Source organism: Piliocolobus tephrosceles, chromosome 16 (assembly GCF_002776525.5).
Source record: "Piliocolobus tephrosceles isolate RC106 chromosome 16, ASM277652v3, whole genome shotgun sequence".
Taxonomy (NCBI): Eukaryota; Metazoa; Chordata; class Mammalia; order Primates; family Cercopithecidae; genus Piliocolobus; species Piliocolobus tephrosceles.
The window spans coordinates 57,867,307-57,894,670 of record NC_045449.1 but is presented as its reverse complement, the minus strand read 5'-3'; the positions used below and the strand labels follow the sequence as shown (position 1 = coordinate 57,894,670).

The 27,364-nt window shown below is 45.3% G+C and overlaps 1 protein-coding gene across 2 annotated transcripts in view; it reads left to right on the top strand.

The window, feature by feature from the left end:
• ERN1 (endoplasmic reticulum to nucleus signaling 1) overlaps positions 1-27,364 on the top strand; it is a 91,998-nt gene that overhangs the window by 47,249 nt on the left and 17,385 nt on the right. Inside the window, exons 3-12 of one of the 2 annotated variants that reach the window (XM_023212063.2) lie at positions 3,476-3,509; positions 4,555-4,627; positions 9,017-9,089; positions 12,142-12,264; positions 15,952-16,053; positions 17,292-17,553; positions 18,912-18,990; positions 20,053-20,218; positions 23,595-23,713; positions 26,125-26,316. In XM_023212063.2, coding sequence (XP_023067831.1) covers positions 3,476-3,509; positions 4,555-4,627; positions 9,017-9,089; positions 12,142-12,264; positions 15,952-16,053; positions 17,292-17,553; positions 18,912-18,990; positions 20,053-20,218; positions 23,595-23,713; positions 26,125-26,316 — 1,223 coding nt within the window. The remainder of the gene's footprint in view (positions 1-3,475; positions 3,510-4,554; positions 4,628-9,016; positions 9,090-12,141; positions 12,265-15,951; positions 16,054-17,291; positions 17,554-18,911; positions 18,991-20,052; positions 20,219-23,594; positions 23,714-26,124; positions 26,317-27,364) is intronic. The other variant, XM_023212065.1, reaches the window with a different exon arrangement.

Here is a 27,364-nt window from a genome sequence, read left to right as displayed (position 1 = left end):
TCTGAGTCATGGCTGTCTTCTAGGAGAATAGTGGTACTGTCAATAAAATACGGTAGTCAGGAGTAGAAGCCAGCCTGGGGCAAAAGACAGAGGGTGTGACTTGGGCAAGCAGAGGCTGAGGCGTTGGTGGGAAGTAGTGGATGTATCCAGTTGATCCAGAGAGAGGACCCAGGAGAGAGGACCCAGGAGAGGGGAGCCTAGAACCCCACTGTGGTTAGGGTGGAAATTAAAGAGAGGCATGTGCTCTCTGAGTGAGAAGAAAGGCTGAAGGGAGAAGCTGGCAATGTTCCTCCCTGTGTGGAGGAGGCAGTGGGGACCAAAATTCACTGCTTTTGGGGACAGAAATGTTTAAAACTTTACCCTTATGAACTTGGACAAAGGAAAGATGTGGACGTCTATTTTGTCATTTGAGCTTAAAGAGGTGATTTAGATTAGCACAATAGCCGAGCAGTGAGCATCTCCTGACCTCACCCAGGATGTCAGTTCCTGCAGGTATAAAGCTTGTGCCATTCCAGGCCTCAGCTGGACACACGATGGGGGCCGGGGAGTGGAGTTGAGGCCAGTGACTGCTCCCAGGGGATCAGTGAGCAGGTTTGTTTCTTTCCTGTGTTAATCCTGGGAAACCAAACCTTTATTTCAGCTACATTTTCCCATATCTGTACCTTTACCAGATAACCTTACCTTTACCTTTACCTTACATAACAGCCACTTTTTATACGTGTGAAGTAACTCCCCCCAACTTTTTTTTTCTGAAAGTAAAACAACTTGGTGACATTGGCTTTTATTCTTATCAGGCCCCATGTAGATAGTGGCTTATTTTACAGCAGTATTTGTTTACATCCCTACAGGCTGGACAGTGTTTCTTTTCACATGGCTGAAAACTTTTTTTTTAAAGCAAGAATCTTGCCTGATACCAGTTCTTATTATTAAATCAAAACCACTTTTTCATGTTGTTCTTTCATTGCACATTTTCAGATAATGCTCTTTGTTTTTATTTTTGCTGACTTTCCAAAGATTTTTCTCTTTAACCTTTTTTAATATGAAAAAATTTAAGCGTATGTACAGAGAGTAGTAAAATAACACCCCAGGGTTCCCATTTCTCATCTTTAACTGTTATCAACAGCCTGCCATTTTTTGTTTTATCTGTCCTCCCCACCCCCATATAATTATTTTCTGTAGTATTTTAAAGCAAATCTTGAATTCAGGTGATTCTTAAAGAAAAACATTTACGGAATTAGGTCATTGTTACATTTCAGAGGCCAAGCAGCAGTGTGTCTGCCTCTGTCAGAACTGTCTTAATAATTGTGTCTTTACCTGGCCTGCAGCTTTGAAGAGGCTTATTCCAGGTACTTACTTTACTGAGTGGATGGGAAGTGCTAAGACAACCATAAGGTCCTCCTACTGGAGTTTATCTTCTCCTAAGCCTAGAAAAAAAAAATCACAGTTCTTAAACACCCATGTAGTTGTCCCAGGAATCTTCCCCTGTCTCCTGCCGACGTCCTGAATCTTAACTGGAACTTTCCTGGTACAGAGCACATCCTGGGACCTGAGGCCTCAGTGTCAGGTGACCAGTCGCTAAACTATAGAAAACCAGGAAAATCTGCATCTGAAGACAAGTTTGTGAGACTGAGCAAACACTGTACAGCCAAGATCAGGTTATGAACAGGAATTTAAATCATATTGGTCTCCATGTCTTGTTTCTGGTGAATTGCTGGAATTTGGCTGCGTCCTCTTAATCTGCGCTTATCTGTGATACCTTTAAGTGGCTGAAACAAACAAAAAAGATGCCATTTACTGCCATGTTTTCTTCGGAATATGATATTCTTGCTCTTCTTGATTTGCATGGCTTCAGGCCCGTGTTAAGGTAACTGGGTTATTGCACCTTGACTAGCTTGTTTGAGTAGGATGAGTGTGGTGTGCCTTTATTTCCTGTCTCTTGCATCAGTCTGTTTGTGAGAGTGTACCGAGAGGTGATTAATGGGGAAGATAAACATATGCTTACTGACTGAAAGTTCTTCCTGTTTCCTAAAGTGTTTTTGGTTTAGTGAATTGTTTGTTTGCTGCCCACAGACCACATATGGTGTGTGTACCTGTTATTGTGAACACCATATGCCTTTGTATAGGAGCTGGGCTTTTAAGCAAAGTCAACATATGATAAGGCTTAAAAGATTTTCCTTCATCCAATAATTGGATGGATTGGACAGCTGTCTGTCACCATAAGCAGAGCCTACAGAGTCTGGAATTCTGCATACAAAATCATATAAGAATACTTGCTGTTCTTGCCCCCAGAGCTTAAGTTGTGTACAGCAAGGCTGTGGGGTTTTGGTTGCTGGAAATACCTCATTGCTGTGAATCTCCTGCCTGCGGACTTATAGATCTCTCACTACACGGTGCTGCTGTGCCAGTGTTCATGCTCTCTCACTGCCACCACCATCTGCCCCTGGAATCAGGAACTTCCTCTTGCTTTCTGCCAAGGAAAATCTAGGGAGGGAAGAATTCTGCCATTAATTGCTGCAAATGTAAAATTGACTTAGAGAAAAAAAACACATTCTCAATTTAAAAAGTAATACCTGCTCTTGCAGAAATTTTAAGATATAGAAAAGGTTGGGGGGAGTTGCATTTCCAACAAGGATCATTTACAATTAGCATTTTTGATCTTTCCATCTAGTTAGGTACATTGAAGCCTTTCCCCATAGTTGCATTAATACTGTATGTACAATGTTATCTTTTCTCCTGAACATAGTAGCGTAGGTTTGTTTATGTCTTAAAACTTTATTAGCCCTCTTAGAAGCCTTAATTTTTTGCCCAGGGGACATTCTGTAATTTAACCATATTATTGGATCGGTCATTTGTAATGCTGCTACATACACATTGTTGTACAAAAACCATTTTCTATACTTTATATTATCTTTAAATTAGATTTTATAGAAATGCAATGGGTGGGCCAAAGGGAATGAACACTTGGACGCTCTAGGATTACCGCTCCAAAGAGGTGTGTCCATTTGCTATCCAATCAAAGTCAGCGCTTAAACCAGTTTTACTTTTCCTAATGGGAATATGTAGAGCTACTCCAGGCATCAGACAAGGTAATGATTTAGGTTTTAGAAGTCCTTGAGGTGTCAGATAGTGATGCTCTGACCCCTTGTCCACTGTGGGTGGTGGCTGGTTCTTCCTTCTGCATCCATCCCCCAAGTTATATGCAAGTTTCTTGAAAGCAGTTCTGCTCTGGTCTCAGTTCTCTATCCAGCCTCGGTGACTATCCAAGAGTTTACATTTGCATCACTGTGGATATGTTTTCTAAAAGATATACATGATGATGCAAACGTGCATATAACCTTCATGTACACTAGACCATGTAGGTTAACATGGGGGGGAAAGTTATTACCAGTACAACTTGACCTGGTCCTGGGAAGCCTCTGGGAATCTTGACATTTTGGGATGTTTCTGATGATGTCTTTGTTGTTCTTTTGCACAGATCCAGTCCTGCAGGTCCCAACGCATGTGGAAGAGTAAGTTTTCTGATTTGCTCAGTACTTCCCTTAAATTCAGTCGTCTTCATTCCATCAGTGTTTATGAGGCCAATTGCTGGGAGTGCATATATGTGTAAGTTTGAAGAATAACAGTGAGTGACATAGAAAGTCTTACAGGTGCTATGATGAAAGCCTGTATTGAGGAGGAGGTCGTCAGTTTCCTGGGGGAGAAGGGTAGTGGTTTTAAAAAGGCTTATTTGAGATGAAACTCAAGTTGAGCTTTGAGCTTAAACTTCCAAAGTCCTCAGGGGGACTGGACCTCTTCCTCTTTGCTGTGTCATATCATGGAGAAAAAAGGTGAATGTGACCTGCTACTGCAGAGCGTGTGTTGGAGTAAAAGCTGGATAGCGCCTGTAAGAGCCTTAAATGATGGCGCAACCTAAGTAAAGGAACAATTCAGCCAAGAGTTTCTGAGGGACTGTAGTTATAGTTCAGTCTTTAGCAGATTAGCTTGACAAAAGACCACTTCACATCTGCTTCAAGGGAAGCTACTGACGGAGAGACCTTGATCTGTCCCTTTGGCGGGTTCTCTCTGATGTCCAACCATTAGAGTTTGCTTTTATTGCCTCCAGTTAAACAAAAAATATCTCTTGAAAACTAAAAGCAGATTTGTTCTACCTGTTTATGTACCACGCTATGCTATTAAATATTAATGGCTGAAGTTCTATATACAATTGATGTAGAATTTGAAAAGTGGACTTGCTGGGTCCTTTTCACATATTTTGCCTTCATCCAGAGTGCTTTGACCAAACGATGATTTGTCTTCTATGGTTTTGTATGATTTTTCCTTTCAGGGCACTTTTCTCCAGTCGAGGATAGTGTTTACCACCATAGGGGTATTTTATTTATCTGTGGTTGAACTGAGAGAGAATAGTGGGTGGAATTGTCTTATATACTCACTTATACACCCACACACAACCACCCCCCACTCTCTGTTCCTCCATCATGGGTTCGCGTGGCTTTGATACGTTGTTCCGTGCCCTGGACTATAATTTATCTTTGATATTTATTATTTAATCTCTAGGCCTGCCTTTCTCCCAGATCCTAATGATGGTAGCCTGTATACGCTTGGAAGCAAGAATAATGAAGGCCTGACGGTGAGTATATTTAGCTTCTTTTTGTACTCCAGGGGTTCTAGACCGGCAGTTTTTAAGTGTGTCTGCACAGTGTCTTACTGTGTCTCCCGCCCGGAGCTTTTAAAAACAACCCCTGGGGATTCTGATTCAGGTGATCTAGAGGGGAGCCTGGGCATCAGTCTTTTCAGAGAGCTTCCTAAATGAGCTTTTAAATGTGGTGCCAGAGTTCAGAAACATGGATGCAGACCGGCAGGTTTTCATGGCCCAGCCCATACACTGGAGGATATAATGTTAGGAACAGGGTTTGCTCTAACTGGTGACCCTCACCTTAGGAGGGAGGGATATAGGGAAATGCTGTCTCCACCTGCCCCACCTTCCAATGATTCCTTAGGGGAGTCATGTGTTATTCCATCCTCATCTCCATTTGAGAATCTAAACCAGTGGTTTTCAGCCTTAGTTATACATTGTAATAACCTAGAATTCGAAAAAACAGCATTGGGACCTAGAACATAGAGCCCAATCCTAGAAGGTCCCAATTTAATTGATCTAAGTCATCAGGACTTTTTTTTTTTTTTTTTTTTTGAGACAGAGTCTCGCTCTGTCGCCCAGGCTGGAGTGCAGTGGCGCTATCTCGGCTCACTGCAAGCTCCGCCTCCCAGATTCACACCATTCTCCTGCCTCAGCCTCCTGAGTAGCTGGGACTATAGGCACCCGACACTATGCCTGGCTAATTTTTGTATTTTTAGTAGAGATGGGGTTTCACTGTGTTAGCCAGGATGGTCTCAATCTCCTGACCTCGTGATCCACCCGCCTCGGCCTCCCAGAGGGCTGGGATTACAGGCGTGAGCCACCGCGCCTGACCATCAGGACTTCTTAAAAGCTCCTCACATAAGAGAATTTAGAAACAGGCCCACACATATGGTCACCTGATTTATGACAAAGGTGACACTGCAGTGTCCTTTCTTGTCTTTTCTCTTTTCTTTTCTTTTGAGATGGAGTCTCACTTTGTCACCCAGGCTGGAATGCAGTGGTACAATCTTGGCTCACTACAACCTCTGTCTCACAGGCTCAAGCCAGCCTCCCACCTCAGCCTCCTGAGTAGCTGGGACCACAGGCACACATCACCACGCCCAGCTAATTTTTTGTATTTTTGGTAGAAATGGGGTTTCATCATATTGCCTAGGCTGGTCTCCAATTTCTGGGCTCAAGTAATCCACCCACCTCGGCCTCCAAAGTGCTAGGATTACAAGCGTGAGCCACCACCACCCAGCTTACAGTGTTTTTGCAATAAATGGTATAGGTCAATTGGGATATCCATACAGAAATACAAGTCTTGACTCCTATCCCCCACAACACATATAAAATCAGTTCCAGATAGATCACCCATCTAAATGTGAAATGCAAAATAATAAAGCTTTAAGAAAAAAAGTAATGGAACCATCTTCATGATCTTAGAGTGAGTAGAGATTTCTTAAACAGGTTATTAAAGAACACTATAAATTTAGCAAAAAATCAATAAACTGACTATATTAAAATTAAGAACTTTTCCTTCTTAAGAGGTCAGAAAGTATTTGTAGTATACACATCCAACAAAAGTTCATATTCAGAATATATGAGGAAATCCTATGGTACATTAAAAAAAGCCCAATGGAAGAATAACAGAGGAGAATATCCAAATGGTCATAAACATATGAAAAGATGTTCCATTTTATTAGTCATTATTAAATGCAAATTAAAGTCACAGTGCCATACTGCTACTCACCAGAATGGCCAAAACAAGGGAAGTAGAAAAAGAAAACGTCGTGATGATATAGAGCAACCAGGATTCTCACCTACTGCTGGTGGAAGTGCAGTGTGGCACAAGTGTTTTGGAAAACTGTTTGGCAGTAAGTCCTAGAGTCCTTAGGACCCAGAAATGCCTTCCTAGGTTACAGACCCAATAGAAATGCATGTTTGTGGTTGGGCACGGTGGCTCACACCTGTAATCCCAGCACTTTGGGAGGCCGAGGCGGGCGGATCACGAGGCCAGGGATTGAGACCACGGTGAGACCCCATCTCTACTAGAAATACAAAAAATTAGCCGGGCGTGGTGGCGGACGCCTGTAGTCCCAGCTACTCAGAAGGCTGAGGCAGGAGAATAGCGTGAACCCAGGAGGTGGAGCTTGCAGTGAGCTGAGATCGCGCCACTGCCCTCCAGCCTGGGCAACAGAGCGAGACTCCGTCTCAAAAAACAAAAGAGAAATGCACGTTTGTTTACCAATGGACACGTGCCTGAATGTACAGCAGCACCATTTATAATAAGCAGAGTGGCCAAATAACATCCACAGTGGAGTGGAAAAATCAACTCTAGAAGAGGCATGCCCAGTGATGAGGACCAACAGTCTGACGACACACACCACAGATGACTCGCAAGCGCGATGTTGAGCAAAACAAGACAGACCAAAAAGGCCACACACTGCCGTTCACTTATATAAAGCCAAAAACAGGAAAAACGAGTCTCTGCTGTTTTGAAGTTAGGATAATAGTTACCCTGGAGAGTTATGGCTAGAAAGGGGGTCGAGAGAGAGGGGGGCTTCTGTTTCTTCACTTGGCTGCTGGTTCCGTGGGTATGTTCACTTCATGAACACTGACTGAGCTGTGTGATGATGAGTGCTTTTCTGTTTGCGTATTATGCATCAGTAGGAAGTTTTTAAAGCTTCCAAGTAATTCTCATGTGCAACCGAGGATGAGAACCACTTGTCTAGGCTGTAAGTGGATTGTGGGCTTTAACTTGGGTATTTTAAAATTATTTTGTGACCAAAACAGAGGGGAGGAGGGCAAGCTTGTGTAGAGCTGTGTGTATTTCACCTTCAACACTGCTCTCCATCGGTTTCTCTCCACAGCTCCGTAGTCCTCATTTCTTAAGCAATTTGTTTGCCAGAAACTGGGCTGAGTGAGTTGTATAAGTTATCTCATTTGAATCTCTCAGCAGCCCTGTGGGTGATATCCCCATTTTAGAGGTGTGGAAACTGAGCCTGGAGAAGTGAAGGAGTATGTCCAGGGCCGTGTCTTCTCGTGTTGGAGTTGGTTCTTAAAGAGGATGCCCTTCATCGCTCCCTTGTGCTCCTTCCTGGGTTGTGGTTTAGCAGCTCCAGAAACAGTGTTTCCCAAGCTTGGGCCTTGAAGCAGAGACCACAGAACTCTAGGAGACTGGACGATCTGCAGTGCCTTTCTGATTCTCAGAAACATGTGGCAAAACACAGTCATTGCAGTCTCTCTGAAGCATTTTTCCTCCTCTGAGGCTTGGTTTGAATGTTGGGATGATGGGAAAATCCAAGTTATTTAGTATGCAAAGCTCTGCTTATTAAAGCTAGAGAGAAATCTTTTCTTTCTTGGAGAAAAAGGTGACCATGCAGTAGAGGCATTTCTATAAAAGCAGGTATCTATAGAACAATTTCAAGAACACAGAATGTTCTAAAAATAAAGTATACTGAAACGAGCACTAACCAAAAGAGCTCGTCAGATGACAGCTGTAGACTCAGAAGAATCAGTTTTATGATGAAATGCAGTTGAAACATTTGGATTCCTTCGAGTTTCTTTTCCTGGCACCTATCTTAACTTCCTCTTTAAAACCAAAAGCCTCCATTTTTCTTGTTTTTCAATAGTGAATTTTTTACTGAAGAAAACATCAGAACTCTTTTCCACCTCAGACTCTTGTGTTGCCCCTGTAATGGCGACTTCTCCTTTCCCTCGAAGCTTGAGCTTGGCACCAAGGTTGCATCCCTTCAGCATCAATGTCGTGGCTCCCTCCCATGGGGCTCTACAGAGGACTGTCATTCTACTCAGTCTAGCCAGCTCTGGCTCTGTATTCCAAGCCAGGACAATTCTTTCTCCCACTCTCAGAATTTCAAAGAATATATAACTTTCCATATTTGTGTAAATATTTTCAGAAAAGGTTTGTGTCACCCCTGGGAAGCACCCTGGACAGGAGACCTTGAGGGGCGTCCGCACATGGTGTCAAGTAAAGGAGTGGATGTTTATGGAGCTCAGGGACCTAGGAGCTTGTCAAAATAGAGGTGGAAAATTAGCTGGGTGTAGTGGCAACACGCCTGTAATCCCAGCTACTTGGGAGGCTGAGGTGGGAGAATCACTTGAACTCAGGAGGCAGAGGTTGCTGTGAGCCAAGATGGCGCCACTGCACTCCAGCCTGGTCAACAGAGTGAAACCCTGTCTCAAAAAAATAAAAATGAAAACAAAGTAGATGTGGAAGCATAGGGTGCCCCCTTCTCCTTGGTATTCAGTTAGGAAAACTCCCATCTGCAAAGTGCTTCTCTCTTTTTAGCAGAATTAGGTAATAGAAACAGACTGCCTGGTAAAATTATAATAATTGCACAAGACTTGGTTAACTTTTTTCCTTTTTTTTTTTTGAAGAAACTTCCTTTTACCATCCCAGAATTGGTGCAGGCATCCCCGTGCCGGAGTTCAGATGGAATCCTCTACATGGGTAAGAGTTCCTGTCTCCAACCCTGAAACTTGTGTCTCTTTGATGTAAGTCCCAGAATCTGGGAAAGTGGCATGTGGAGAGAGAGGGCGCAGACACCGCCTTGCCAACCCTTTCTTTCCTGGGTTGTGCTTCAGGTGCTGTTCTCCCCAGGATCAGCTGACCAATTAAGAAAGGGTTCCCCCAACTTGGGAGAAGAATTGACATCATTAATATGGTTACTCATTTAACAAGCTTTTAGTTGCTGTGTTGACTTAGTCCTGAGATTCCAAGATTGCAACATACCCAGTGGCAAATGGATGAAATTTAAAGTGAATACAATCGTCTAAGCCAAGAAAGGAAAGCCAGGCTCTGCCTGTTAATTATAGGGCTTTCTTAGTATTTCCTGCTATCAGAATATTTGATAAAACAGCACTTAATAGCTTGCCTAGATAAACTGCTTCATACCTATGGGGTCACAGCTTTCAAAGCATCAGATCACCTGCTTTTCTTTTACCATGTTGCTGCCAAAATGTCAATAAAAAAGCATTTGCAACACAAAGGAGAGCTGTATTTATCTTGAAATCATAGTAGTAATAATAGCCCGTATTTATACAGCAGCTTTCTTTTTGAGGAACTGAAAGTGCTTATTGCCTATTCATGCCTTGAGAAGCTTTATGTGTATTTCTGGGTCTCAAGTGCAGGCCAGACTTTTAGGGTTTTGCTCAGGACACTGGGACGCTTGCTTCCTTCCCCACCTTCAGATTGAGGAACTCCCAGCCTAGGAATTTGGAGGAAACAATCAGCACAGATTTTTCTCTCTGTGGGCCATGCCCTGGGAACATCTGACAATCTTCTGACCATCCATGTCACTGTGTCCTATCTGGTCTTTCAGCTTTTGCCAGCGATTCACTTATAGTCTGCTTAGGGTGATGTCTTCTCATCATCTTTGTGCTGTACCCTCTTAAGCGAGTTCATTAAACCTATTTAAGAGCATGGTAGTTGCCCAGTCTATCCATTAAAGTAATAGCTGAGTTATGTAAACTCTAGTGGTCCTTGAAGTAACCAGTTATGTCATGCCAGATGGAAAAGGTTCATGGTCTTAGCTCTGTTCCCCTCTACCTTCAGATCATATTCGTATTATGATTTTGTCATTGAGAACAGAGTTGTGATCCACGGGTAAGTTGCACACATGTAGAACAGGCATGTATGCAACATCTGTTAGAACTTTAGAAGTATAGCTTTAGCAAATTCTAGGCCGGGCACAGTGACTTACAACTGTAATCCCAGTACTTTGAGAGGCTGAGGCAGGAGGTTTGCTTGAGGCCAGGAGTTTGAAACCAGCCTGGTCAACATAGTGAGACCCTGTCTTTACAGAAGAAACATTTTTTTAAATTAGCCAGGTATAGCCCGGGAGCCTGGTGGCTCACACCTGTCATCCCAGCACTTTGGGAGGCTGAAGTGGACAGATCACAAGGTCAGGAGATTGAGAGCGTCCTGGCTAATACAGTGAAACCCAGTCTCTACTAAAAATACAAAAACTAAGCTTCATGTGGTGGGCGCATGTAGTCCCAGCTACTTGGGAGACTGAGGCAGAAGAATCGCTTGAACCCCGGAGGCAGAGTTACAGTGAGCCAAGATCGTGCCACTGCACTCCAACCTGGGTGACAGAGCGAGACTCCATCTCAAAAAAATAAAAAATAAATAAAAATTAGCCAGGTAGCCGGGCGTGGTGGCTCACACCTGTAATCCCAGCCCGAGTCAGGCGGATCTTGAAGTCAGGAGATCGAAACCATCCTGGCTAACACGTTGAAACCCTGTCTCTACTAAAAATACAGAAAATTAGCTGGGTGTGGTAGCACGTGCCTGTAGTCCCAGCTACTTGAGAGGCTGAGGCAGGAGAATCGTTTGAACCTGGGAGGCAGAGGTTGCAGTGAGCCGAGATCGCACCACTGCACTCCAGCCTGGGCGTCAGAGTGAGACTCTATCTCAGAAAAAAAAAAAAAAAAAAAAGAGCCAGGCATAGTAGCACATGCCTGTAGTCTCAACTATGAGGAGGCTGAGGCAAAAAGGATCACTTGAGTCCAGGAGTTCGAGGCTGCAGTGAGCCATGACCACACCTCTGTACTCTGTACTTGGGTGACAGAGCAAGATCCTATCTCAAAAAAAAGAAAAAAAAAATTTCAAAGGCTCGGTGACCTTCCTCAGCATCTCAATATTCTGCTTCTAAGAGTCTCCAAAACAGGAGACTTTTCCAATGAGTTAGGAAGATACGAATGACCACCAGAGATCATGCTTTACAAAACAGAAATATACACGTTACAGTGACTGTGTTGACCTTCATGTTGGAGGCCGGTGCTACTGACTCTCTATTGCTAGGATGCTGTTGGGTGTACACCATTGATACATATGCTTTGGATTTTCTTAATAGTGTTGTTTACCGTGCTGTCTGCCTGTCATAATCAGCTGACCAAGATTAGGGGTATGGTCCAAGGCCAGAGAATACCTTACTGGCTGGGACCAGGGGCCGAGACAACTTTGACCTCCTTAGCATCAGATTGCAACCAACTCCACTGACCAGTCCCAGGTACTAGTTAATTATAGTCATAAACAGTAACTGTAGATCCTTCTCAATGGGGGCTAGTTAATACGGATGTTGAGAAATGTGAATGATGGTTATTAGGGAGATAAATCCCTGGGCACATTTCTGTATTTCTATAGATTCCAGTCCATGGGAAAAGGGTTGCCCTTCACAGGCAAGACTTTTCATATTTAAAGCCACTCATCAAAGCAATAAAATCTAACTTGAAAGTTTGGGGAACTTTTTGAAACTATAATTATGTTATTAGGTTTGGAGGAATTTGTATACCATGATTAGGTTATTAAATTATTATAAGACCTATGGGCCTAAAAAGTTTTATTGTCTCTGCATTACCGTTTACATCATCACCTTAGAAATGACATCCTAAGAATTTCAGGTCTATCTCTCTCAATACAGAGCATCTTGGCTGCTAGTTTGGCAGTGATACTTTTTTCCATATGGCGTAAACGATGATGTGTTTTTGTGTCCTTTCAGGTAAAAAGCAGGACATCTGGTATGTTATTGACCTCCTGACTGGGGAGAAGCAGCAGACCTTGTCATCAGCCTTTGCAGATAGTCTCTGCCCATCAACCTCTCTTCTGTATCTTGGGCGAACAGGTAAGAAATGAACCTTTGTCTTCTACAACCTGCCTGTTTCCAGAAGGGATCGGAAGAAGCTCCCCAGCCTCTTTCCCTAGAAGGTGGCCAGAGCTTCCTTTTTCCAAACACAGGTCTGATCATGTCATTTTCCTTTATAAGACCCTTCAGAGTCCCCCACTGCTCAAAGGATACAGTCCAAACTGCACCACTGCCCAGAAAAACCCCTGTGATGTGACTGCCACCTCTCTCGCCTCATTTCACTACTTTCAAAGTTTCCTAGCTGGGCGCGGTGGCTCACGCCTGTGATCCCAGTATTTTGGGAGGCTGAGGCAGGTGGATCACGTGAGGTCAGGAGTTCAAGACCAGCCTGGCCAACATGGCAAAATGCCGTCTCTACTAAAAAAATACAAAATTAGCCGGGTGTGGTGGCGGGTGCCTGTAATCCCAGCTACTCAGGAGGCTGAGGCAGGAGAATCGCCTGAACCTGGGAGGCGGAGGTTGCAGTGAGCCAAGATCAAGCCATTGCACTCCAGTCTGGGCAACAAGAGTAAGACTCTGTCCCCCCCCCCCCCCCCCCAAAAAAAATTTCCCAATTAGGATCAACTGCCTGCAGCTCCCAAATGGCAGTGCCATTTTTAAAGGCTTGTAGTGGTGTGGCCCTCTCCACAAGGTATGCCTGTTTTAGCCTATCTGGCAAATATCCTCTTTTCTTGCACAACTCTGCTCAAAAGTCACCTTCTCTGTGAAGCCTCTTCTCCAGCCTCTTGGCCTCCACCCTGCTCAGGAACACCTGGCTCTCCCATTCTGGGGACACACGTAGCAGTTAACAAGCCTGTTGTGACAGCCATCTCACCCCTTGTCATTGTCCCTTTACAGGCATGGCTTGCACTCTCTTCACCGCACCATTTTCTGTTTCCTCCTTTTTCAGCCTCTTTCTTCTTAACTCTTGGCACTGCATATTTATAAATTCTGTGTGCCTACTTCCTGCCTCCCTCACTAGAATATCAGTTCCCTGAGGGTACGACTTTGTTTTGCTCACCTGCCATCTCTCTATACCAGGCATATTGCCTGATGTGTAACAGGGGCTCAATGTTTGAATGTATGAATGGGTGAGCCTCATTACTGCAGAGACTTGCCTTACTCATTATCATATGTGCAGCACCTCACACATGTCGGGGATGCCATAAAACTTGTTGAACGATACTTAAAGCTAAAAGGAGAAACAGAAAACATTTAGAAGGAAAAAATTGTATCAAAAACCTAGGATGAATTCATTACAATTGAGCACTACATTTAGGTCTAAACTTTCAGACAGCCAAGGATTTGAAAAAAAGAGAACCTTCCTGAAAGTGTTGGGGAAAGCTCTGCATTTCTGAAACTCAGTGAGACTAATCTTGGACCCTGCAGAAGCTGGCTGGGCTCTCCTGGGAATGGGTGGAAGGTCTTAGACTGTAAAAATCAGGTATTCCAGCTTCTAACTGTAGTGACTGCTTAGGATTTACGTGTTTACCTTTTCCATCAAGTAAATTCTTACAGTGGCCCCTGCTTCATCCAGATATAAAACTTGTGTCATTCTCAGGTGAAATTGTGGTGTTCGAAGGAGCTGGGATATGCATGAGGTGGAATGTGTGTGCATAGGTGTGTAAATCCATTGCCTCCATTGTCTATTGCTGCATGACAAACCACCCCAACTTAGTGCCTTAAAACAAGCGTTTTATTGTTAATGATTCTGTAGGGAATTCAGGAAGGACTCAGCAAGGACCCATCATCTTTACTCCACATGCTTGGTTGGCCTCACTCATGTATCTGAGATTTCAGTTCACTTCCATGTGACCTTTCTCCATATAGATAGCCTGGACTCTTGACATGGCAGCTGGGCTCCCTCTTGAGTAAAAATGGGTATTACAGTGCCTCCTAAGGTCTAGGCTCAAAAGTTCTAGAACCTTCCTTCCACTGCATTCTGTTCGTTAAAGCAAGTCTCGAGGCCAACTGAGAATCAACGGTAGAGATACAGATTCGGCCTCTTGATGGGAAGAGTAACATGCATATTACAGGAATGGGAAGAATTGGTCGTAGTGACCTTTAGAGATGTTCTACTTCAGTCCTCCCTCAGGCTGCAGTAGTTTACAACCCTCCCACGCCCTCCAAAGACCCCCAAAATCCAATCCCAGCATCAGTCCCAAAATCTCATGTCTCGTGATCTGCATCAGGTCTGGAGGTGGATGATGTTCTTCAGATGTAGCTCCTCTTGATTGGAGACCTGTGAATTAAAGAGACAGGGTCTTGCTCCCCTTCCCATCCCCCACCCAACATACAGTGGTGAGACGGAGACAGGATAGCTGCAATAAACATGTTCACTCAAAAAAGGGCAGGAAAGAGAAACACATATCACACATTGGACCTTGGTAATTCTGAAATCTAGACAGGCACATGTTTTCAGGTTCCCCTCCTCCAGGGGTAGGGAATATTCCTTCATTAGGGCCCAGTTTTGCCCTCTGGGATTAGTTTCCTAATATAGTGCTCTCAGTGGCTCTCGGTTCTACCCTCTGAGAGCCTCTCGGTTCTTTTCCGTAACAAATGGCCAGTTTTGTATCTTTCTCAGTCTGTTCCTTGTCCATTGAAATTTGGGGATCTAGAAGCCCTTTTTTTCAATTTGACTATCTCTGATCCTTTTAGTCTATGCTAATACCACTGCTTTAAAAACTATGTGAGCTTCCCATGTGTCAAATTATAGTCTATTGCATTAGATAAAAACCATACCCACAAGTCTCCAGACTTTGGAATGTGAGTTTAGAACTCCTTTGATGCAGAGGGTGTATGAGGGGCCGCCTTAAAATCTTTTGGAGGTCTCAAAGAAGGATCTTACAGCTTAACCTTTGATTTTATTGATCTTTACCCTGAGCCCATTTTTTGTTGCTGGCAGTACCCTGGATTTGATCTTTTCCCTAAAGTTATTTTTTATAATGAGAATCTTTTCCAGCAGTATTCAGTCCTGGACCCTTTATATTTCCTCTGTATTCTGCTGAATAATTTCTTCCTCAGCTCATTTGTCTCACAGTATATCATAGACAGCTAAGAGAAACCAACATTCTCTGCTTTCTGTCTGGAAGTCTCCTTAGTTGGATCCCTGAGTTGATTAGATATTTTTTCTGTCTTCCAAGTTACTGCAAGCAATAGTCATACTCATCATGGCACCCTCCACAAGCTGGGTCACCCCGTTTCCACTTTGAATAGCAGTGCCACCTCTGCACTAGCAAGTCTCCACCAACCTTTTTGTCAGCCTCCCAGCCTCCACCTACCAGCTGGTCCCAAAGTCAATGCCACATGCTTTAGGTGTTTGTTATGGCGCCATCCTGCTTCAAGGTGCCAGTTTTTGACTATCAGCAATCCATTGCTATGTAATAAGGCACCCCAAACCTTAATGGCTAACAACAACAACCATTCTATTGCTCACGATTCTGTGAGCCGTGAGTCCAAGGGCATAGCATGGGTGGCTCGTCTCTGCTTCCACATGCTGTCGGCCAGGCTCACTTATGTGTCTGGGACTTCAGTTCTCCTCACATTGCCTTTCTGTATCAAAATGGATAGTCTGGACTTTTTGGCCTACAGTTTAGGGAGGATTTGTTTATAATTAGATAAGGACCACACCTCAGTATGTACTGTGGCCTCTCTGTGGTAATGGGCTGGCTGGTCTGTGTTCTTTAGAATACACCATCACCATGTACGACACCAAAACCCGAGAGCTCCGGTGGAATGCCACCTACTTTGACTATGCAGCCTCGCTGCCCGAGGACGACATGGACTACAGTAAGTGCTCTCTGCTGGATTTCACAAGCTTGGGCCAGTACTTTTGGAATCAGTTGCTCCAGAAAGTAGGATTTTCTTTTAAGATACTGTTTGTCACCAGGTTCTTTCTTTCCATGGACTTTTCATGGGCTTATCGTAAATACTTCCCACAGTCAATGTGCAGGGACCTTGGTGAAGTCTGAAGGGAAACCGAAGTAAAATGATGACAAGCTTAGCCAGAGAGGAAGGAGGACACCCCTTGTTGAGTCTTTCTATGTCACAGAAGGAATTTACTGCAAGCCCATGGAAAGTAGAAGTAAAATCAGCATAGGACATTAACAACCCTGTCAAGGCCTCTCTGCAAATGTGACTCATCCCTAGTTATTTCTGCAGTTAACATTCACCCCGCTCAAATGAAAACTAAAAACCAATTCTGTCACCTTAACATTGGTGTCAAAGTTGGACTCTGCCTTTTCTGGTCAAGGACCTAGAATATTTTCGTTTTTCTCTGAGGACTCCTTTGTGAATCTCATGGGACAGTGTCAGTGGTTCAGGTCTGACTTTCAGGGTGTTTTTTTTTTTGGGGGGGGTTTTCTTGAGGCAAGGTTGCCCGGGATGTGTGCAGGGGTGCAGTCATGGTTCACTGTAGCCTCAAACTCCTAGGCTCAAGCGATCTTCCCACCTCAGCCTCCTAAGTAGCTGGGACCACAAGCACACACCACCACTTCCCTACCTCCCCTGGCTAAATTTTTTTTTTTTTTTTTGTAGAGATGGGGGTCTAACTATGTTGCCCAGGCTTGTCTTGAACTCCTGGACTCAAGTGATCTTCCCACCTCAGCCTCCCAAAGTCTTGGGCTTACAGACATGAGCCACCACAGCTGTCCCTGACTTTCAGTTTGATCGATGGGTTTCAAGTGACTGCTATGAAATGCCAGATTAATAGGCATCTCCATTGGCTCCTTTCTCCTCAATATTTACTCTCACTTATTGAATAGAATGGTAAAGCACATCACCAAATAAATTGCCTTTGGGAGAGTAATCCTATCCTGTGTTTATAAGCCAGCCAGTTCCCAGTGTCTTGATATTATAGAGACTAAGTGAGTTCATTGGAAACAAGTGAAATTGCTCAGAGGAGATCTGAGAATATTCCAGAAGTCTTGTTTCCTCTAAATGAGTGACTACAGCCTGCCACAAGAGTAGAGGATGTGGTTTCAAGATGGGGTGAGACTCAGCATGCTTTGTTTATTTGATCTGTGCAGAGATGTCCCACTTTGTGTCCAATGGTGATGGGCTGGTGGTGACCGTGGACAGTGAATCTGGGGATGTCCTGTGGATCCAAAACTACGCCTCCCCTGTGGTGGCCTTTTATGTCTGGCAGCGGGAGGGTCTCAGGAAGGTGATGCACATCAATGTCGCTGTGGAGACCCTGCGCTATCTGACCTTCATGTCTGGGGAGGTGGGGCGCATCACCAAGTGGAAGTACCCGTTCCCCAAGGAGACAGAGGCCAAGAGCAAGCTGACGTGAGTTGGGAGCTCGGGGAAGGAGAGGGCGGCCGTGGCCTTTGTGTTCTGGTGCTGTTGCAATGTAGCAGGCCCTGCACGGGAGGCCAAAGACAGGACAGTCTCTGAAGCCATGAGGAATATCCAGAGCCACGACTGCTTCGTTCGGAAACCTCAGAACAGAAGAGCTGAGGGGCACCCATTAAAGCTTCAGAATTCTTAAATATAACATAAAAATCATGAGTGGGAGGTGCCGGGCACCATGGCATACACCTGTAATTCCAGCTACTTGGGAGGCTGAGGTGGGAGGATTGTTTGAGCACAGGAGTTTGAGGCCTACCTGGGCAACATGGCAAGACCTTCCCCCTGCCGCCACACACACACAAATAAAGGTGGGGATAGGAAAGAGACTGCCAGTATAAGTATAGTTTGGATCTATCTTAGGTGGTAGGGATGCAAGAGATTTTTTTTTTAACTTTCTATATTTTCTAAATTTTTAGGTTATATTCATTTTAGAAATCAGAAAAAAAATAGTTAATAGTGTGTGTCCAAGACTCAGCAGGCTTCTGTTCTCCATCCCCGTTATTAGCCTATCACTGAGTCACTTAAACTCACCAAGCCTCAGTTTCTTACTTCATAGAGTTGTGTGGAAGATCAAATACGATAATGTGCCAGAGAGTATTTAGATTGTAAAACACCATTCAAATGTAAGATATTCGTTGAGAGAGGTTTAGATAATGTAGTGGATGACTGATCAGGTGGGCTCTTGACAGTAAGCAGAAGGGCCAGGGGGTGTAGCTCTCCTCATTTTCCGTCTCCGTGATGTCCCACGTGGGGACAGACTATATAGCTGAGGAACCAGAAGTCTCACCAAGTCTGGAATTTCTTATGCATCCCTTTTGCTCTCGGCATCCAGAGTAGAGCACCATTTCTCAGGAATTTTGTAGGACCTCCAGGATCCTTAGAAAGCACGGGGCAGAATGGGGGTAGTTTTGGTGGTCGCTGGAGTGAAAGTGTGTTGTACAGGGTCGTCTGAGGGGCCTCGGAGGTGGTGGTAAGCACTCAGTCTCCTGGATGGCCATTGGACGTAGTCCTTTCTGCAGGCATCATGGGCATCATCTAGTCCAGCCCTGCAATTTTGCTGAGGCTTGCCATTAAGTGGCTTGTCCATGTTTCTGCAGTGAGTGACAGCTGGGACTAAAGTCCTGTGGCCCTGTTCCCAGGGCAGTGCCCCACCTTCACACCCCTACTGCTTTCCTCCATGTCTGGGGGGTTAATGCAGTCATCCCTGTGGATGGTATTTGGGGTTATGATTCCTCCTTTCTGTGGGATCTGGAAATTAAATGACACTGGAATGCATGTATCTGTTTTTCTCTTAGGCCCACTCTGTATGTTGGGAAATACTCTACCAGCCTCTATGCCTCTCCCTCAATGGTACACGAGGGAGTTGCTGTTGTGGTAAGTCCACTATGGAGGGCTCACAGCTGCCTAACTGCTTCTATTCCATTTTAGCAAAGAATGACTTTGCTACGCACAAGCATACTGCGGGTTAAGCATGCAAAATACAAATCTTAAATTCTCAAAAACAGTTTCCGCACATGCCACATTCTACTTTGAAAGAAAGATACATGACAGAAACAGCTTCTTAAAGCTGAGGAATCCCTGATTATTTCCTTTTGCTTTTGTGGTCAAATCTGAACTCCCCAGACTGGTGTTCATGGCTCTCCTTAATCCAGTCCCACGATGCCGTTCGCCATCCTGTTAGTTTCTCTGTGTGAGTTACATGACCCAAGCAAGTGCACCTTCTCCCTGACTTCTACAAGCTTCCTGTTCATCTTTCCCCAGGGCGTTTGTTCAGGCTGCTCCTCACCTCACGCTTCAAGTGCCCTTTCTTCTTCCTTTTCCCTACTCAAACCCTTTGCATGCTTTTGCAATCTCTCCAAGCCTCCTTGGGCCTCACCAGCCTGCCTCAAACATTCTGTCTCTGAAAGTCCGAGGCATCATAATCCTAGCTGTTTGTCTTGATCCCTGCAATGCTTGGGCTGTGTGGTTGGCTCTCTTATCTTCCCAGTGAGTTGGGCGACTGCTCCTGTGAGCAGACAGCGCCTGCCTCTGTCGTAGTTCCAGCAGCACCTGAGCCAGCACCGGGTGTGTGGGTGGACTTTATTCCACCCCGTTGGTTGCATCAGTTGTGACTAACAGAGATATCCATTCGTTCTCCTTCACTTATGTCTGCTTCTCATAACAGCGTCTTGGAGTTCTACACACACACTTCTTGTTCCCCAGTACCCCAGTACTGAAAAGACGTCCATAAAGACATCAGTGCAGCTTGTCACGTCCTGAGGGAGGAGCTTCTTTGCCCAGAGTTGGGCCTTTGTGTCCTTGTCCTTTGGGCTCTGTCCTGGACTAGCCCTGCACTAGAAATCACTCACCTTTCAGGACAGTGGCTGGGATGGTGTGCCATGGGACCTGCTCTCCCTTCAGGGCTCCTGACCCTCACTCACTGCACTCTCTCCACAGCCCCGCGGCAGCACACTTCCTTTGCTGGAAGGGCCCCAGACTGATGGCGTCACCATTGGGGACAAGGGGGAGTGTGTGATCACGCCCAGCACAGACCTCAAGTTTGACCCCGGACTCAAAAGCAAGAACAAGCTCAACTACTTGAGGAATTACTGGCTTCTGATAGGTAAGAGCGGGTCTCCCACAGTAGCCAGAGGTGACAGCATGCTGCCTCCTGGTGGTCAACCACTGGCCCTGGTAGTTACACCGTACTCAGCTCAGAAGGCCTTGTGCTCAGAGCCTTTCCCGGCTGGCCCCTGAGACCTTGGGACATTTTTACCCCCAAGGAAAATCAACAAGTTAACTGTGTTTCTGAGTCAGTTTTTGAAAACTGTTTAATGTTCCAAAACTCAGGTACTAAATCATGTAAACCTTGTATGATTATCCGACATTAAGCCCTTCAGAATGCATTTCCTCATTCCTCACAGCCACCCTGTGTGAGGTAGGTACCCTCGTCATTTCCATTTTATAGTTAAGAAAACTGAGACTGTTTCTATGGAAGAATTAACTTGGGGTCCGTGTGGACATGAGGGTGAGGGGTTTGAGAGGCAAGGGCTGAAGACCCAGAAGGGATGAATTCCCAGGATGGGTTGAGAGCAGCAGAGTTGGGCTGATTGTGGTTCTAGGGCAGTGTCGTCCCAGGTGTGTGGGAAGGTCCCTCTTTTCCTCTCTCTCTTGTTTTTGCTGCCATCAGTAATGGCCAGGGGTTGAACTAGAGGCCCTGTCCCAAGAGAGATAAGAAGTTGAGATGACACCCAAAGGCAGCGAGTGTGACAAACAAAGGCAGAGGTGAGAAGAGCTGTGTTCCTGGCGAGTGTGCCAAGTCATTAGAGCAGGAGGGAGTTTTCTTGAAATGCACCTGCCCTTCCTGTGCCCCACCCCCCACTGTTCTGCCACCTCCCAGCCCCAGTAGGGGCAGAGCAGGGCAGGAGGTCAGTCGGGTGCTGGAGCACCGAGGGGCCGATGCAGTTTCTTCTCTCTGTTCTCTTCCTCTCGTGCTTGCTGCTGACAGGTACTAGAGGAGAAAGAGGTCAGGGCTGGGGCTCTAGAAAAGAGATGTGGGGCAGCCGGGAGCATGTGGGGACCAGGAAACAGTAGAATCTGCCAGGCAGTGCGGTGTAGGTGGGGATGTGTGTAACCAGGTGTTACGGGGGGAACCAGATATCCTTGAGCCCTGATCCCTTTCTTTATAGATTGTCAAGGTCCATTTCTTTTTTCATCCTGATTCCTTGTAGCCATTTTTATTTTATTTTTACCAAAAAACAGGTAAAGGAGATGACAAAATAATAATATGTTTTTACTAACAGAAGTAGTTGGAGGAGCATGTATGAATAGGCCCATGGTGAGAAAAAAATAACTATGAGCAGAGGCTATTGTAATTACAAGGCTGCTCAGCATTACGGGCCAGTTAAGGGGCTCACAGACTGCCCATCAGTGATTAAGAAGATGTGTATATATGAGAATAAGGAAATGTGTATATATGAGAATACAGAAAATATGAGGGCGGGGAGTCTTCATGGTTAACTTGTAAAATGAGATCCCTTTAAAATGGAAAGGTTGTCCAAGTAAGAAAACTGCGAAAACAGCAAAGTATAAGGAATCTATTAAGTGTAAGGATCCCACAATTCGAAAGCCTCTTTGGAGGAGCTCCAAAGCTCATCATCTTAAAATATGGCACTGAGACTGTGGCAGTGTCTCCTGTTGACGAGGACCCTTCTGTGTCCAAATGTGTCCTTTCATTTTCTCTTTGTGGAAAACATTAAAGATATTCCAGGTTGTCATTAATCTTGAAAATACAAGGATCCAATTAGCTTGAGAGGCATGGTCTGTGGGTTGCCCCAGAGCCATGGCCCTGACCTTGGGTGCTTTCGGCATCAGAGCTTAGTTAACTAGGCCTATATAAGCCCAGGAGAGCCTGATTCAGTAGGTCTGGGACAGGGCCTAGTCATCTGCTTTTTGCTCTAGAGTCTGGACCTAAGAGATAATGATAGATGAATACGTCAAGAAGACCAGGTAGTATTTGTACAAAATGTTTAGCGGTCTCATGAGTAAAGTTGTACAGTGGTTGGTCCAGCATGTGCAGTGTTATATTAGTGAAGGCCCAGCTCCGTTTACAAGAAGGTTGACAGGAGGACTAGGGGGATGCAGGCTAATGCCTTCCATAGCAGTCTCTTGGCAGGTGTCCTGCCAGACAGGTAGGACTCTGAGCACTGAGTGGGTATTGTGGGAAGGGCAGAACACTGCTGCGCAGCGTGGCATGTGGAAGAACACCTCACTTTTCTTAGACCATAGATCTCTTGTTAGTGAGCCTCAGAGTTACCCGCACATACTCACGTTCAGATTCCTGGGCCCTACCAGCAAGTCTGATTCAGAGGTCTGAAGTGGGCAGACCACACATGGAGAAATCCTGCTCCCAAGCAAAGCATGTCTCAGAGCTCCTTGGTACACAAGAGAAAGTAGTGGTGGCTCAAAACAAAAGTAGGTTTCCCTTAAAGAACGATATTATGTTGTAGATAGAGAACTGACCTAAAGATGGGGAATCAAAGAGGAATTTTCCAGATCAAGAAATGTACATTGCTTAGAGTAGTTTCTGTTTGTTGTCATCTTGGCATGTATGTCATGAAATCTTTGATAGGTTTAGGGGAACAATGGAAAGATCATAAGGTGAAAGAGATGTGAGTCAGAGTGAGATCTGCTCATGGCAAGAGAACAGAGAGGAAAGTCAGCCAGGCTGCTGGCAGCCTAATCTGAAAAAGTGACCTGGCTCTTTGTGGCAGTATGTGGACTCATTTTTAGAGATGAATGGATTATCAAGCCCTATCAAATCCCAGTTCCTTATTCTAGTCAGCTTTGTATCTCTTACAGTAATTGCACACAATAGATGCTCAATAAATGCGTAACGAATGCTCACTCAGTAGCCATGCAATAGTTGTGTAGTGAACAGCGAATGAACGCGGAGTGAGCTATGGCCCAATCCATCTAGCAGGTGTGTCCTACTGCTCTCTTGCAAGTAATGTACCACTTTCCCAGATGGAAGCTCACATTTACGTAATAGTAGGGCTAGAACTCCACCTGAGCAATTTAAATACCAAGATGGGAATTCGGCAGCCATAGAAGAGTGACGTTATAGGGGAAAGCATTGAAAGGAGAACTCCTTGAACTTTTAATGAAGCCTCATAATACTTCACCTGTGGGTTGGACCCATGCAGTCCCATGAGCCTTGTGTCTGGTGCATCCCAAATGTCCTGATCCCTATCATGACAAGGACACTTCTTTGCTCCTCAGTAGGAGACACGGAATACTGTTTTCTGCCATCAAGTAGTAAAGGTCCTGCTTTGATGGAATTTTCTGGTAACTGCCACTCATTTTCTCTAACTTGCAGTCCTGCTGAGAGTTTGCACTGCGGGCCCCTCAGTGGGTAGCACCTGTTGCCTAAGTTTAGCGTTGAGTGCCACCACAGCTCGGGAACCTGTTCTCACTCAAGGTTTTGTTTCCTCTCATAGGCCACCATGAAACCCCACTGTCTGCGTCTACCAAGATGCTGGAGAGATTCCCCAACAATCTGCCCAAACATCGGGAAAATGTGATTCCTGCTGATTCAGAGAAAAAGAGCTTTGAGGAAGTGAGTCAGGGGGTTGTTGGTGTTAGGTGTTGGGAGGTGAGGCATTAGACTTTGACTTTGCCTCCTGAGCGTGCAGCCTAGTCTGGAAGGGAAGAGGAATGCACCAGAATCCAGAGCAAACAACATAAATGGTTAAGGGCTAGTGGAGAGGAATAGGAAGCAACTCGTGAAGGAAGGTGCAGGAAAGGCAGTAGGACCAAGCTAGACCTGGACCTGGATGAATGGGTAGGATTTGGCCAAGTGGAGGGAGCAAGGGAGCACAGGAGGGATGGTACAGCAAGGGCAAAGGCCTAGGTGGGAAGAATGCTGGTGTACCCAGCTCCCAGGCCAGACCCGAGGCTACAAAGCAGGAAGTAGTAGGAAATGGGCTCGCATGGGTAAAAAGGAACCATGTTACGGGGCCTGAAACAAGCCCTGTGGAGGAGTTAAGAGTTGTTGAAGGCTGGGTTGGGTGGCTCACATCTGTAATCCCAGTGCTTTGGGAGGCCAAGGGAGGAGGATCGCTTGAGCCCAGGAGTTTGAGAGTGGCCTGGGCAATATACCAAGACCTTACTGCTAAAAAAAAAAAAAAAAAAATTGTTGAAGAAGTGATGAGACCTGAAGTTTTATGAAGCAGACAGAGAGTGGCCTGAGACTATTTGCGCAGAGTTCTAGGGGCTCTCTCAGCACACCTTGGCCTAAAGCCAGAGGAGAGGGAGTAGAAAGGACTCCAGACCAGGAGCTGAAAGCATCAGTTGAGGAATTCAGCAGCCCCACAGAAGTCAACCTCATTCTCCTTCCTCTCTCTCCTCTGCTGGCGCCCCCTGTTAGCTTTACCCAGTCAGAAACGACGGGGGGTTGAGGAGGCCATTGCTTTGGTCCATACAGTTCAGCATTCTGGGGCACAGAGCCGGTGGAGGAGGTGGAAGGGTGGCTCTGCAGGAGGGAACTCAACATGGCCAGGGAAGGGGAAGAGGGGACGTCTGAGGCTTAGCGAGCTATTCAGGCTTGGCAGCTTCGGCAGCCCTGCCATGGAGGGCCCAGGGACAGAGACACACCTGGGCTACATGAGCAGGGTCAGAAGAAGAAGAGAATGGCTGACTAATGCAGAGACCAAAAGCACAACAAATTCGGTTGAGAGATTTAGATTTTATCCAGAGACAAAGGAAATTGTGGACTTTGAAGATTCCAGGGCCCAGTATCTGTTTACCATCATCTATGGAGGGAGCCCGGTTGGAGAAATACGTTGATTCGTAAAACAGCAATCTCAAACAGCATTGTCCTATAATCTTATTAAAGTCCTGCATATTCATTATTGAACACTTAGAAAATAAACACATACAGAAGAAAAGACAGTGCCCTTAATTTAACGCCCAGAGGTCAGATCTTTACATTTAACCATCTAGTCTTGGATAACAGTCTTTGAAAAAGTAAGTATTAAAATACTCTGAGGTGCATCTGTATGGTGATGAGACATACACATGTCCCTGGCCACATGCCCAGATGCCTCCTCTACGCTCTGCAGGCCACAAACCCCCCAAAATGTGGGAGGCACTGTGGGAGAGATGCGAACAAGAAGGGTACACCTGGAAGGGGAGAGAAGAACATTCTAGGCAGCCATCTGGGGGAGGGGTGAAATGGTGTGAGTGTGCGGGAAATTTAGCATGTGGGAAATTCAGCATGTGCTGGGGAGGCTGTGTTAGTTTTGTTGGGCAGATGATAGCAGCATACCTGGAATACTAGATATTTGAGAATGAATCAATGCATTTTTCTAAATGCATGTTCCATGAAGTCTTGGAGATTCTGAGGAACTCTAGGGAAGCTCCATTTTTATCTGATTTCATTTTGGGCTTCTAAATTTTCTTTAACAAACGCTTCTGATGCTTCTTAAAAACTTTGAAGAAATAGTGGACTACTGGAATAAATTATATTTTTGGGATTGCACTGACGGTTTACAGGCAACACAAAACTGCTTTATTACTTTCTAGCCATGCGTCTCCGTATACGTGCGAATTTCCTTTTAATGAGAAATAGTATTATTAAATCAAATACCAATTTTTCACCAGACTTTGCTACAGATGACTTCAGAGTTTTCCCAAATACTGAACCTACCATCAAAGGAGGAAGTGTTTGCCTTTTTGAGGATTTAAAAAAAAAAAGTAGGGTCTGAAGACACCTGCCAAAAGTGTTGCTCCAAAAACTATTTTTGAATAATGATAACCTCACTGCAAAGATGCATGGTCTCTGAAAGCAATTGCTTTGAAGGAGGCAACAATTATCTGCCTACATGATCTTTGGTGAGCTTAAAACAAACACAACACCCTGCAGTACAGCCATATCCTTGTAAACAGTGATTGCCTCTCTTGATTGCTGGCCTCATCTGTATCTGCATACAAATTTTGCAGTGATGTCGCAACTCTCTCCCATGCAAGGTTATCAACCTGGTTGACCAGACTTCAGAAAACGCACCCACCACCGTGTCTCGGGATGTGGAGGAGAAGCCCGCCCATGCCCCTGCCCGGCCCGAGGCCCCCGTGGACTCCGTGCTCAAGGATGTGGCCACCATCATCCTGAGCACCTTCCTGCTGATTGGCTGGGTGGCCTTCATCATCACCTACCCCCTGGTAAAGCTCAGCACTTCCCCTTTGCCCTCCACCTGTTTCTCGGGCTTCTCTGCCTGTCGCCTCACGTCAGTGAGATCCAGACAAAAACAACCAGCACATTTCGTTCCCCATTTAAAAGTCAGTGTTTATCTTCAAAAACATAATTAAAGAGACACTAGCCTCCCAGAAAAGGACAATTTGGTACCTAAATCTTAGTGTTTTTCAAGTAAGAGCTGATGTATAAGCCTTGCTCAAAGATGATTTTGAATAGTTATCTGTATTTTTAAAGAATAAGGATAATAGATGAAGACCTTTCCTCTCTTAAAAACTGCCATTAGAACGTCTGCTGGGGAGAAGAACCAATAGAAGAAAAAACAAGCTGCCCGTGAGATCAGCTTGTGTGAAAAAGGCAGCATGACCATTCCATTACTTCCTAGTTGGAAATGAGCAGGCTCCGTAGCGGAGCAGGCTGTGGGTGGGATGAAGTGTGTGAGGAGAGTGGTCCTTCAGCAGGTTGCTCAGAGACGCTGTTACCTGAGCTCAGGGAGCTAATGACCCGCCCAGGATAGGGAATGACAGACCCTTTACGGCACTCCCCTTTGGCGCGTCCGCACCTGATGGCTTCACTTTTCACCTCACTCAGTCCTATGAGGTCATTATTATTGACCTCATAGGTCAATAATGATTTTCTTTTGTCCACAAAGGAAGCAAGTAGACCCTGAGAAGCTAAGTTACTTTCCCCACGGGTACCCAGCTAGTAGGCAGCATTTCCAGGACTCCATCCCGTGGTGGAGGGAAGGAGAGATGACTCCCTGGTGGGTTGGTGGCTCACAGAAGTCCCTTCAGTCCACCTCCCGGACATGGGTAGGGATAATCACAGATCGCTGCTACTTCAGATAATTACAGAATGAATCCTCAGGTATTTGAGAGGCATGTGGCCACGGGGAAGGCAGTGGGATGAAAGGGGAAAGCAGGACCTTAGCCAGGCTCCCCATGTGTCAGCCCCACTGCCACCTCCTGGCAGTGTGTGTGCAGGGGACCACCGCTTCCTCACCTGCCCCTCTGGACT